Here is a 15144-nt window from a genome sequence, read left to right as displayed (position 1 = left end):
GATTGACCTATTTACTCTAGCTAGCGCTGAAGAGACGACGACGTAGTGGACAAACAGTCGCGCCACTCGTGACATCCGCCCTCCACGCCGGCATTAGGCAATCGGAAACTACCGACTCTTGCGTTATAAAGCACCCATTGTCTGATATTTTACAATTAAATGAAGCTAAGCTATTGTAACTAAGCCAATTGATTGGTACCTTACTTCAATAATTTGTTAATGGGCGGATCGCCTTTTTTGTCACTCGTTACCGTTGGTTCGTTCTCCAGTGGCCTATCCCACAAAACTTACAATTACAATTTTACAAGTGTCAAGTTACAAGTTTGTAATAATACAAATGTGCGTACCACAAAATATACAAGTAACAAATTTGTAGTGGAAAATTCTTACAAATATGTAAATTGTATCGACAAGTCTACAATTTATTGTATCACAAAACTTTACATACGCTACATATCTTTTCCGGAAAATGTACAAATTTGTAGCTGACAATTGTTTTGTGCTACATTAAATTGTAGTAATAATTATACATACAGGGTGGAAAGGCACGACGATCCTTTCCGGAAATGGGAGATAGTTTAGCCTAAGCTCTATATTTTCTCCATAGAAACTATGTTCATATGGGCAACCGTTTCTAAATTATGGCCTTTTAAACATCCATGCAAAAAACTACTTTGTTCTAACCCTAACAGGTGACAGGGTCAATGAACTTACTTGTAAACAATCAGTATACGACAGGAAATTATGCTAATTTGTTGCCATCTAACCATTTTTAGTCTGCTTACAACACGGTAAGAATCGTTGCAGGATTTTCGCTTTCTTAGTGGTTCCACTTGTTCAATACTTGAATGAAGTAGTTATGTTATTCCTTAATATTAATAATACTAACCACAACATTGTTTACAACGACAGTTCAAATGGTGACATTGACAACCACTCAAAAGTACGCAATCGTCTTATAAATATCTCTGGTTTCCTTGACTGATAAAAAGGTTTTAGTTTCTTAACACGTTTCACAAAATTATTTTCGAATAATTGGAAACTATCTAAAATAATAAAAAATTACACCAAATGAACTTGCAAAAATGAAATACTAAGAATAAATACTTCTTCAATACCAAACTAACAAACCTTCTTGCGTGGTAGGAAATAGACAAGACGTCTGATGTTTGAAATTAAATTTTCATTGAACTTTACTTATTTAATGTCATATTCTTCAAATAAAAATGCCGTTGTTCGATTCTCGTGGCTATTTAAATTTGTGGGGCTGTGTAAAAGATATGGTGTACCAAACGGAATGTGAAACTGCGGACGAAATGAGACAAAGGCTAATTGGTGCTTTCTGCGGAGGACAATCTGCGGAGGAAAAATGACGAAGAGCATACACTATCGCATGTGCATCGACATACTCGGGCACGGGCTGCGGCGGCTTTGTAAGACACGGAGGTACATTTGAACACCGTATGTGAAGAGAAGATAGTGTTAAATATTGGCAAAAATTAATTATCTAAGAAAGTAATACAATTGTTTGAAATATTTTTGATTTCATTTGATTTATTTGACATTTATGCGTTATTCATACATCATTGCGATTCTGTCAACGATCGGAAAAAAGTGTAAAGTCCCGAGTTTTCCCGACGGAGATCTTTAATCTATAGCCGTGATATGCACATGCTATAGGGTTGTCACCACAGTTAAAAAGTAGTAAATTTGCTATTTTTAATTTTTTACTCAATTAACGATTCTTACCATTACCAATCGTCTCTGTATCACTTAAACGACCTAATACTTCCGGGAAGGATCGTCGTGCCTTTCCACCCTGTATATGTAGAATTGTACTCTTGCTACAATTGCTACTGTACGAATACTAGTGATTGCAGTATATTGTATCATATTTAGCGATTCCAACCCTTTGTATATATACCTACCTGCCACGTAATATTTAGTTCAAGTAGCAGTGTTAGTGATCCTAGGTGTCATGAATTTCATATACAATACATATATATATATATATATATATATATATATATATATATATATATATATTTAATTACACAAACGGGTCTACCGCGATATAATTTCACAGACATGATATATGTCTTTCCGTGACCACAGCTGGTGCAACTCAGCTGAAACTTCGGAATTAAAGGTAAAAACAATGAAATTAGGTATATCGCGGTAGACCCGTTTGTGTAATTAAATATGTATACAAAACGCGAGAGTTTAAAGTGTTATACATATATAACCCCAATTTTACTTAGCTTTAATTTAATTTACGAAATACTCATAAGTACCTACTGGATAAAAAAATGCATATATGTACTCAAATTGAGCTTACCATCGTACGCCTTTTCCAATTTTGCCACATAGTGTCCCTTAAGTATTTCCAATCTTTCTCCATTATTCCTAAATCATTTAAATTTTGCGTTATCTCCTTCCATTTGTATAAATATAATTAATGTAATACTTGCGTATTGCGTATAAAGTGAAACTACCTTCAACATTAAAGAAGCAAAATAAATTGTTATATATTTGTAGTTGTAACATTACAATTTTTCGCTTGTATATTTACAAATCAACAATTCTACAATTATGTAGCTGTCGTGACATACCTTTATTCTTTGTGATACGCTTTCACAAAAATGACATATTTGTATGCTGCAGACTTGTAACGAATACATATTTGTAATTATTGTGGTACATTTTTTTGTTTAAAATTTAACAATTTTGTCGAATTGTACACTTGTAAAGTTTTGTGGGATAGGGCACAGGATGGGCCGGGGTCACTCATTAAGCCCGGATTATATTGGATTCAAATAAAAACTTTAACATTATAAAAAGAAAAGAAAACCGACTTCAACAAGGATAGTTTCATGTAATACCCTATTTAACTACATGCGTTACCAACTGATATGTTTGAAGTCGGTGCCAATACAAATAGCTGCAACACCAGTTAATTAATTAATTAATAAAACTTATTAAATGAGCAATTCTTGTTTATTTATTTATTTATTTATATGTATATATATTTCGGGGATCTCGGAAACGGCTCTAACGATTTCGACGAAATTGGCTATATGGGGGTTTTTGGGGGCGATAAATCGATCTAGCTAGGTCTTATCTCTGGGAAAACGCGCATTTTTGAGTTATTATATGTTTTCCGAGCAAAGCTCGGTCTCCCAGATATTAGTACCTAATCAGCTGTAGATGTCTGAAAATCTCAATATATTTTTTAAAGACAGATTTTCCTGAAAAGTTTTTATATTTCTATTTCAAGTGCAGTGAGTTTCTTACAGGAGCGGACGACAGTATCTCGCTAGATAGACTACCCGTTTTTTTAAATCAGTATTAATTAGAGAGGAACGGATATTGAGGTGACTGGGCCTGGGACTGTTTTTATATTATTTATTAATGTTCTTTCTTTTTAATACTTATCTGTCGAAGCCTCAAAGGTTATTAAAATTAGTGATACCTAATTAGTTACAAATGGTTCCCAGATTATTGACTAAAAACCTACATATTTAGGAAAGTATACGTATTTAGAAGTTTATGATTTTTTATTTATTTCGTACCTTACACGTTACTCAATACTCTAGTCATTTTACGGGCAGGAAGGACGAATTGGAAATAATTTATAATAGTTGATGTTTTTAGTTTAACAGATATGTAATGTTTCTAGTATTACACACGAACTAAAATCCAACTAGTTATTTACGATACAAGTGCGAAAAATTTGCACGTGTACGTCTACGTAATGTAATTATTATAGCGCAGGGTGTCGTAATGAAGCACCAGATGTACCTACTGTAAAAATATAAAAAAATTACCGGGCAAGTGCGAGTCGGACTCGCGCACGAAGGGTTCCGTACCATACTGAAAAAAAAAATGGGAAAAAAATGCAAAAAAAAAAAAACGGTCACCCATCCAAGTACTGACCACGCCCGACGTTGCTTAACTTTGGTCAAAAATCTCGTTTGTTGTCTGGAAGCCCCATTTAAATCTTTATTTTATTCTGTTTTTAGTATTTGTTGTTATAGCGGCAACAGAAATACATCATCTGTGAAAATTTCAACTGTCTAGCTATCACGGTTCGTGAGATACAGCCTGGTGACAGACAGACGAACGGACGGACGGACGGACGGACGGACGGACAGCGAAGTCTTAGTAATAGGGTCCCGTTTTACCTTTTGGGTACGGAACCCTAAAAAGCATTAACTTAGATTATGAAAAATACATTTTGTTTATAAAATGCCTCCACACGAGAAAGTTACACATATGATTACATTACGATACCGATACCTCTAGGCATGTTGATAGGTAGTATTTATTATGGCATAACTGGTTTTTAGTTGGTGCGTTAGAGAAGAATGCGGTTAGTATTTATCAAGTTTCGACCATTCTATGAATTACCTATAATATAGGAAATTCATAGAGTGCCTATAGGTAAGTACCTATTTTATAGGTAGATGCAAATAATCGCGATAAAGCCATACATTGCGGTATAGTACTGCGATAACGTGCAGATGAACACCAACTATTATAAAAATACAATATTTTCAGAAATCCACTTATTTAGGTAAGGTAAACGTACTAGTGCTCGATATGCTAATGCCCAATAGATGACACCTTGCTGTCACCTCTATTGACACTGACTTAAGTTTCAAGATGACATGTAGGTACTGGGACCGCGTCGAGAACCAGTACGTGTACCTTACACTAAGAATAACTAATTGCGAGATGAATATATACCTAGGTCAACTTCTGCTATGGAAACAACCCCGGAATAACGAAAAAACATTTACTCTTTCATATATTTTGTCAGGTCAGATGTTGATGTTTTCTACAGGAGAGTACATTTTTTTACGCGATTTAGGGGTTGGTCCCATAGTAAAAGTTGCTCAGTATGGTGTGACCTATACCTACATATTTACATCGTAAAATATTGCAGGTTATTAAAAAGCACCATGTAGGTACCTACACGTGTTGTATAATTATAATTTTTTTACTTTTATTTCGTTAATCTTGTAAAATATCTAATACTTCCTCGTGCACTTACGCTCAGTTTACTTACTTTCTAGGTAAAGTTACGGAATAGAAAGTTATCTGTTCCTTTACATAAGTGATGGTACCGAAGATAATTTGTAAAACTTGTAACTGTATCAAAACAATAATTGCCACGCAGAAATAATATTCCTCTATAATAAAACTGATGATTTATTATTCCGACACTTACCTACAATCGGGTTACTTTTTACGTGTTATCCGCGATTATAGGCTATATGAGCTACTCTGGGTATACATGAGGCTTCTTCCTGATAATAAGTTACAAACTCGATCTCCCGTCTAATATTATCGTTTGAAAGGAACAACGTAGGTACTTCATTTTTATTGTCCAATAAAAATTTAAACGAAACAGACGTACACATTACAAGGGTGCGTCATAAAAACATGCTTCTACGATGATCGATCGATAAGGTCTCGGTGTCTCGTTATCCCATTTGGGCCCAAACAAGCGCTCATTGTTTTCTCTGTGATCCATTTTAAATTAAATTATATCAATGAAAGGTACAACTGTACGTTGTTACGTTTTAATTTGTGGTTGGTGCTCGTACTGAAAGTTGAAATATTCGAGTATGGAAAATGTCAGGTGTGATTTCTTGACTCAATGTCAATGTAGCTATGTATATAAATACATACACGTAGATGTCGAGCGGTGTGATACCAGTGGGGAGACACTCCTGACTTCGGTCGAACTCGGCTCCGTTCGGCTCGGCATTGCTCCGAGCAATTATTAGGGTTGGCACCACTTGACTTCCTTGTGCGTGCACGACCACAGATAAGATAATCACTTGAATTTTGACAACCCTAAATAGCCGAAAGGGATATTGCTATATATTAGAAAGGGATAGCATGATTCGACCCTGAACCGCTGTCAAACTTCGGGTTTGTAGGAAGTGTCCTTTCTGTATGGTAGTACTATTATTTCTTCCGTGGTGATACCTAAGTATTATGAACGTTTAGGTCGATCCAAGCCATTAATTGGCTGGTATGATAGGTACCGTTTTCTAGTCCCCCGGTTAGCGATAGAGGCGGCGGGCGATGGTAACGGGCAGGGCTCCGGACAGGTGCGGTCGCTCACGCCCAACCTGTTCGGCCCAGCGCATATCTAATCTACGCTATAACTGTTTTCCGACTGTAACTATGATCATGATCATGTAAACTAGTCACGCTATTACGCCCCTTGATTTTAACTTAAATAACAATTTTACTTAAATAACTATTTAAATTTCATAATTACAGCCAGTGTTTAAAATCTTCTCATGGGAAACCGCGATCGCATTCTCTTAATTATGTATCACGATATATTTGTATTTATATATGTCTCTAAATAAATCCCTAGCTATACAAATAGGTATAGACGTTAACATGTATAAACCTCAGAAACATGCACTCCATCTTTATATTTTGTAATTAGTACTTGTATTTAACAAGCTTTCCCTTTAATTGATTGACATTTAACTATTATAAAACAAAACGAGCACTCTGTAATTAATTGCTTTGAATATACGGCCTTCAAATGAATTCCATAACGAGCGAGCGGAGCATTTAGGTATTTACCTAAGTAGCGATTATTTCTAAAATATGATGACTTTTGTAATGGGATAGCTACATTTTAACTCAAGTCACAAATAGGTACCTACCTAAGTATTATGAAATGTAAGGTTGAGCCATGAACAAAGGGATTGAAGGGATATTCTTTAGTACTTAAACATTTTAGGTACGTAATTAAAACTCAACTGCTCACCTATACACAAAGTATCTGTACCTACAAGTCCCAACGTAACATGAATTGAATAACTCAGTACCTAACTGGTTTGTATTTAGATTCCACGCACTAAATATTCCTAAACCCGTTACACCTCATTCTTCTAATCTAACCTGTCCTGTATCGCCGTTGTAACATAAGAAATATGTACATACTTAAATTTACCACACCAGCAGAAAACATTAACGTGCCCTATCAATAGATTATTTTATGTTGAACGCCCGAACGATATTATTATGATAATAACATCCAATGAACGGTACGTATGTAGGTAGTGAACGTCGTATAAGTTCAAATTACCTAAAATAAATCTACTTGCTTAGAGATTACACTAAATATACACTGTAATAATTTTAGTAGTTCTATGAGGCATAATATAGTAGGTATGTATGTACTATTCCTTCGAGTTAAATTATTGCGGTAGTCAGTGACATACATAGACAAATGATTCAATGAGCCGCGCAAGGTAGCTCTGCTACATTGATTGTCAATTAATCGCACGCACGTCTTGATTCTTGACTATGCTAATTAATCGTGGCTTAGATAGACTAGCGATCGATATTTTACATAAATAATATGGATTAGTTTAACCTATTTTGTATCTAGGCATGTCAGTAATTTGAAGGCCAGTAGCGTGAGTTGCACATAGAGATCCATAATTAATTTTCTTGTCCCCAATATTTTGAAATTTGGATCGTAGATGTAAAGTAAACAAACATTTTTTAAGAGTGTTAAAACCGTACCTGAGAGGCATAACACTGTAAGTGCCATTTTAGAAATTTTACAGGAGAAGCGATTTTGTGTAAAAATTAGTTTTATAAGGATTTCGAACCTCATAAAATGACACACAAGGGGTTTCAGTCACAGTTTTTTTTTATTAATGAACAGTAAATATATTTGACATTAATATGTGTCACTTTTCAAGATATAATTTTGTACTTCTACGGTATATTTTTCGAAAAAACTACCCCACATACAGTGTTCTGCTTCTAAGCTCATTTTGATTTAGAGGAGTTACAGTAATATTATAGTATTTTGTGCAGCTGGCACATAATAAGGCCTCTTAACATTCAAGGGCCGAAGTTTGTAGATCTTTGCCTAGAAGTCAGAATTATAAAAAAAAACAAGAGTTGCATAATATTGTATGAATACTTATTCCTAACTCCTAACAGCACCGCTGTTAGAATCGCATACACGGGCGCTGGGGCCCGCCGTGCCGCTCTTCTTGTGAAGTTGATTTCGATGTCACTGGGAGTCATTTAATCGACAAATAAGAGTTCTGGAATCTGGAGTACAAAGAATAACATAACAATACTGTTTTATAATTTTGATAACATAAACAATCCGTAAATAACTTAAATTAATTATAATTTGGAAGTTTTAAGTTTTAGTCCGGACATACAGTAAAATGCCTTACTATGTGCCTCGCATTATAGTGTATGTGCACTTAGATCCCTGAATTCTCTGGACATACCTTAAAATAATTTTTTTAAACACCAGTAGCATTTTACTGTATTTCACTTACATCAAAATGATTCCCAGAGGGTAATGCACTTACAGTAAAATGCATTTGAAAAACTTGGAATTGGTGGGATTATCGATAAATATAGTTTTATGGATCGATGGAGCATCAGAAATTATGTACGATACTGCAAAAATCCGAATTTCACAAAAAATGGACTTACAGTGTTATGCCTCTCAGGTACGGAACTTATAAATTACCTACTTAAATGTATTATCATTTGATAGGACTTTATAAATAATATCAAGTTTTCAATGAGTGTTTTTTGATTTAGTGAGTACCTACCTACTTTTGGAAACAATCGCTCCGAAAGTCCAAAAATAATGCGTAACCCTGCCTCTCCTCGGCCCCCTTTAACTTTTTAACCAAGCATGCAATATTATGAAAATAATCAGAAAATACGACTTAATAAATGCCTTCCACGAAAATTATTTTGAGCATGATCGGATCATCGGATGAGCCATTAACGAGTATTTTCCAAAAAACTTATCTTCGCTGTATAAAACGACGGACGTTGGTCGACACGCACTTTGCCGATGTTTTTTTATTAATACTTTTTTAAATTTAACAACTTTAACAGGAACGTAATTAATATTGGCTTTACGGTTTACTTATAACGGTTCATATTTTAATTCCAGGGTCCCCGTGGAAAGTAGAGGTTATGGCCGGCCCAGCGGGCGGCGGCGGGGGCGAGCCCACCAGACTCATCCCCGCAAGAGTTCCCGCTGTATTTGAAATCTCCACCTCGCCTGGTGCCGCCGCTTTCAGTAAAACCGAGGTACATTTCGCGTTTTGCAGACTGGTAGCGCATACGCGACTAGGTGTTGAGTATTACGTCATTCCACAAAGCACACTATTAGGACAGTCGTGTCGTAAAAGCGAATGAGGCCGAGTGTTGGTTGAGGCGTGCGAGTAATAAGCAGAAGATCGAAGGTTCACATCCCCGCGTGCAGTATCTCGGAACGCAAGTGAGGTGAAAGTAATACCTAATGCATGTTTACCACCGCATTTTCGACAAAGAAAAACAAGATGTAAATATTCATTTAAACCTCCGATAAGCACTGACCAAGGCTGGGAATGATGAAGATAAGCTTCGATAATTAAATCAACTGCCAACCATCCAACAAGCTCTAGATCAAAATTTTGTGGGCATCTTATAGGTTTGTTTCTAGTTCTAAACGTGGCATCCCGTTTTTGATACAGCTGGTTATATTTAAAAGTTTAAAACATCGTGATTCCAGTTATAATCCACACTAACTATGTATAATTATTATATGCACATATGGATTGAAATAAATGAAGTCGCCGTTAAACTTAAGCTGTCCGGTTAAACTGCAGGGATTGATTAAACAATTCCCTGGCTAGCGGCGCCGCTGGCTGAATGGTAGTGGATAAATCCCTTCCTGGAAGTGATCACATCGATTACATGCTATTGTTCGCAACGGCAACACCGACCGTTTAATAAACGGAACTAACTGTGCGTTCAGAGATAACCATTGTGGGCTCCTTTACAATCCTATGTAATTATCGGATTTTCTGTAAATGGGATTTCTTATATGTCAAGGAGATACACTGAAGAGCAATGAAAACGGGTCATTTCATACGCAATTTCCCAAACAAAGTAACCCGTATCCTTGACTGAAAATTAAAATGTGTTTTTATGTAGGTCGAGGTGACGGTGACTGCCCCGTCGCGCCGGCCGGTGACCGCCCGTGTGCTGGACGTCTCGGAGCGCCCCGGCGTCTACAGAATAGAGTTCACGCCTGAAGAAGTCGGCACTCACCTTATTGATGTAAACATACTTGAATACTTAATATGTATATTGAAAAAAAGAGGCTTTCTTTATGACCCTCATTTATGAAGAACCTCTTTAGGGTTCGAATCTCTGAAAAATTTTTCTTTGTGCACGTTTATAAAATTTGGAACTCATATTACCTACTCCCGGTTTTTAACCCCATTTGAACGGGTTCGACTTCGCGCTAGGTGTGAGGTTATTCGGACGGTATTTTATTTTATTTTATATTACATATAAACTTTTGTATTGTACAGGTAGCTATTGCAGGAGACAAGTTGGCCGCGGGTCCTTTGGTGGCAAAGGTATACGATGCTAGTCTCATCAAGGTCACGGACATCGGGAATGCTGTAGTCGGCCAACAGTCACAGTTCAGAGGTACCTACATCATTTTTATTTCGTTGAAGTTACACAGATATGTACCTAGGTAGAGTCAGAACAAGCTAAGTTGTCAGCGATTTTAATATCCCAGACGGTGCAAGTGTTATTTTAAACGTCAAACTTGTACGAAATGATGGCGTTTACTTAACACATGCAACGTCTGGGCTATCAAAATCGCTGCCGGTCTGACTCTCTTGAACTTTCATTTTATTTTCAGTGGACGCTAGTGCTGCGGGCGAAGGCCAATTAGAAATTTCAATAAATGAAGGTGAAGTGCCTAACCACGTACAGGTAAGCTATTAAATAATTACCTACGTTGTTAAAATAATGTTAATGAAATAAAATCTTACTAACCTTATCTTTTTCAGGTGGTAGGTGGCGGACGTTGCCTCGTATTTTGGAGACCTGAAACACCAACTCCTCACCGAGTAGATATAAAATTTAATGGGGAACCAGTGCCATCATCGCCGTTCATTTTCAATGTAGCACCAGCACAAAGAGTCACCATTGACACCTCACAAATTGGTGAGTAGGAAAATCATTAACACATATATTATAGGCACTATATCTATCAGTGGCGGCGCATCAAAACATTTGCAAAACATTGCTTTGTTTTATTTTGATGTAGGAAAAGTGCTCAGCTTTTCAACTATCAGCCGGTGGGAATCAAGTTCTATTTTTTATTGTCCGCTTGTATCGCGGGTGCAAGTAGGTACCTACAGTATAAACTATTGAGGTACCTATTACCTAAGTACCTGAGAGTAGAGATGGGTAGGGGTGAGTAAATACTGAGTATTTACTCGGTATTTACTCAAAGCACTCGATAAATACCCGTATTTACTCATTTAGGTGGGTAAAAACGATTGCTTATAAAATATTTAAAAAGTGAGATTTAAGAACAAAATTGTCTTTTATTGAAGAGTGCTAACGTGTATTAACAATATCTATAAAATAAAAAGCATATAGAACGCTCAATTTAGGAAAAAAAGGTAATTATTAGTCAAAGGCAAATTGTGATAATGCATAGTTAACAATTTTGTTTTAAATAAGAAGGTATCTACTTACTTTAAAAATATGGTACTTAAATTCTATCGATGTTCTAGAATCTAGATAACTGCATGTCGCGCAAATGTGCGTGTTTATGCGGCAGTTACGACCTTTTATTAAGGGTTTTTTTTTTTAAACTCAAAAATGGCTCAACCGATGATGTTCAAAATATTGCTTTTTGTACTCTATATTAGATATGAGCGCCGATAGGCATTTAGCCGGCGGCGGCGCGCCGGTCAAAATCGGTCGGCGGCGGCGGCGAATCGGCGGCGTGGCCTTGAAACACCTTTGATTAATGAAAAAAGAATTCAAACCAAAATTTTACCGAATTTACACGTTTTTGCTGTAAGAAAGTTATAAAATAAGTGCATTTTTCAATTGCAAGCAAAATTTATTGAATAAAGGTACGAAAAAAGTTTTATATAGTATAAACGGTATCGAGCGGCATCAGAGGCGGTCTTAATCTTGGCGAGGCCCTGGCCGGAAGATCTTTGCGAGGCCCTTATCTATTGTGCTAAGTAAAAAGTAGCGGATTGACTGTATCAGGGAAACATCTGGTCGACTGTCCAAAGAGCCGAAGTGAGGAAAATCAAGCTCCGTTATTAACCAATATCGACCCAACAAACCGGTTTATGTCAAAAAGTGAGGCCCAAGGCCGAGCTCCACCTAACACCGAAGACCAGATCCCGACGCCTTCCCATCCGAGGCCAGAGGCTGAGCAGCAGGTAAGCATACAGCTTAGAATCGAACGCCAAGTGTGTGAGCTTGGCTGACGGCCGAATGCGCGGAGTGCCGATACGGCGCGCTTCTGTGCGAGGCCGAAGGCCAAGCTGCAAGAGGGCAGAGCTTGGAATTGGTCCAGTGTAAGCAAGACCGAAGGCCGATAAAGACCGTGGCCACAGTGTTAAAGACCTCTGGGGCTCTCCTGTAGGTGCATTCGTGCGAGGCCAAAGGCCGTGCTGCAGTGGAGCTAAGATTGGAGAAGAACCAAGCATTTTAAAAGCGAGGCCAAAAGTTACGCTCCAAACAGGGCCGAAAACTTGCAGGTTCAGATAGCGGCTTACTTCTATGCGAGCGATGCGAGGCCAAAGATTGGTCTACGAGAGAGCAAAGCTTGAAATTTGAACAATGGCCAAGCTTAAAATGAGACCTGATTCCGTTTCCGATGCCTTCCGTGCAAGGCCAACGGCCGGACCTTTGGGCGTGAAAACGCTTAATATCTGAAATTAACCCCCTTTTACACCTTTTTAAGACATTTAAACCATGCTTGCAATAATTGAATTCGCGGTGAATGACGGATGAGCTAGCCAGCTGGCAAAATTAGTCATTTCGTTGCTCTAACACTAGTAGCGCGGTTACCAAACAGAAAAGTTTGAATTTACCATCGATATTTTCTGATTCTGAAAGTAGTAGTATGTAGTATCTAACAAGGTCACGCCGATGCCACGCCGATAGCGCAGCGTCGGCGGCGGCGGCGCGCCGGCGCGGCGTTCATATCTACTCTATATACGGCTAACCTCCCGATATGTTTTCATATTTTTTCTGAACTTTGGTTCTAAAGTTATAGAGAGATAAACATTATTTTGGCCTTTCGAAACGGTTTTTTTCCAAAAATATTCAATTTATCCAAAAATATTCTTAGAAACATTCCAGTTATTTTTAAAGACCCATTAAATGATGTGCAACACGTTGGTGGTTTCTGAATTTTTTTTTGTGACAATTAGTTACATGTATGGAGTGCCCCTCTTAAAAATACATTTCTTACAATTTTGAGTACTTAATCCAGTAGCGGCTTACAAAATACACCTATATTTCAAATTTATGTGCCCCTTTCAGCACTCTAAATAGTTTATACCCACCAATTTGGGTATAAACGAGTAAATACGGGTATATTGAGTAAATACTGAGTATTTACTCGGTATTTACCCGTGAGTAGTTACCCACTACCCATCTCTACCTGAGAGTTATCAATTTATTCCAGCGGGTACCTACAGATATTGATAAAACGAACTCAATAAGTAGGAAGTTACTTAGTTTAAGTTCGTTTTATTGCGAGAAATATTACTAATAAACTAAAGCAGGTAGGTACTTTATCCAAACTTTCTTCTGTTTCTGCACAATTAAGTGACTTTAAATTATTTAAATCTAACATCAGATCAGATGTCTTTTTGAGAAAGGAGTAAAATTTATATCAACTATGATGTTGAAACGCAATTCTCACAAGGCTTAGTAGTGAGTTCAGAAGTTATTATAGGTATCTTATACCGATGGACGTATAGCACAAAAACTAGTATGACGTACGGTTTGCCAACTGGGAACCTATATGAGTATAGTGAGTTATATTTTGAATAGTGTTAATAATTTAACTATTGGTGTTTTATAATAGTCGTATAATACTGGAGAAACAACTTACATTATATGAATTCATTCAATTTGAGATAGAAGAAGATGAATTAAATTTGAAAAGAACTCCATCTATATTATTAACGTTTCCCGCCATAGCTAACTTTTTAATTGATCAGTGCTACCAACTTGTACAATATCGGCGCGCGTTCAAGTTTATTGGCTGATACTAAATCCATGCAAACAACTGAAACAACACACACAGTATTAGTACATTGTAGGAGAGGACGGAAAACCGCTAAAAGATGGACGAGTCCATCTTTAGCGTTTCCGGCCGAGGCATTACATAGTGCTTTTCACGACTACTGCGAGGAAATAAGAAAACATTTGCATAACTATAAGTACTATCCCGCGATTTCTCTGGTAGCAAATTACTAGCCACTGCCTGTGCTGTCTCTTGAATTTCGGTAGGCGTCAGCGTAAGAATATTATTTTCTTCACTAACTCATTTTTATAGCGTGCGTTGATACGTGTTTCTTGTATTTTTTAATTAAACACAATTTACACTATCCAATTCAGTAAGTATTTTCAGATCCCGCCTTTTTTACTTTTTTTATCACTTTTAAGAGGCGTTTTTCTGTTATTTGCTTCAAACCGACTCTAAACTTAGAAGCGTTTTTGTTAAAAAAAAACCACAAACAGCTTATAAAGTAAAAAACGCCTTAAGCGTGAACTGAATGGATAATTGTTAAAAAAAATGAAATGAATGGTTTTGACATTTCTTATTTTTTTTTAAACATGAAATTGGTCCTATAAATAACCTAATTTTATTTTTGAAGGAAAAAGTTGCACCAAAAAAGACCTTTTATTGATTTTTAATCAGATCACACTGAAAACAACAAAATATCAACTTGCGTAATATTTTTGGGCCTGAATTTCCTTATAAAAATTATGTTACTTCGTTTAAACTGATTAAAAATAGGAAACTATTGTATAAATCGAGCTTAGATACCCTCCTTACAGCATAATACGATTCTTATTTCTTCCTAATACGCGCAATGAGTTTTGAGTCATTGAGGTAATCGAACTTGACAACAAAATGGCGGGAACCCTAGCACGTCTTATCTCACTTAAGCCCCCTCCAGACTATGCGCGTGAATCGCGGGCGAAGCACACAAGCAAGGTCGCGTTCACCTACACGAGCTTAGACTGTGTGCGTAGGAACGAGTTTGT

General features: G+C 36.9%; 1 protein-coding gene across 3 annotated transcripts in view; it reads left to right on the top strand.

The window, feature by feature from the left end:
• LOC134804415 (filamin-A) overlaps positions 1-15144 on the top strand; it is a 142526-nt gene that overhangs the window by 84406 nt on the left and 42976 nt on the right. For all 3 annotated transcript variants that reach the window (XM_063777448.1, XM_063777449.1, XM_063777447.1), the window contains 5 exons: positions 8987-9126; positions 10015-10140; positions 10398-10518; positions 10739-10812; positions 10890-11046. In XM_063777448.1, the coding sequence (XP_063633518.1) occupies positions 8987-9126; positions 10015-10140; positions 10398-10518; positions 10739-10812; positions 10890-11046 (618 nt within the window). The remainder of the gene's footprint in view (positions 1-8986; positions 9127-10014; positions 10141-10397; positions 10519-10738; positions 10813-10889; positions 11047-15144) is intronic.

This window comes from Cydia splendana, chromosome Z (assembly GCF_910591565.1).
Source record: "Cydia splendana chromosome Z, ilCydSple1.2, whole genome shotgun sequence".
Lineage (NCBI taxonomy): Eukaryota > Metazoa > Arthropoda > Insecta > Lepidoptera > Tortricidae > Cydia > Cydia splendana.
Note: the sequence above shows the minus strand (reverse complement) of the source record. Positions and strands in the feature narration are given on the sequence as shown.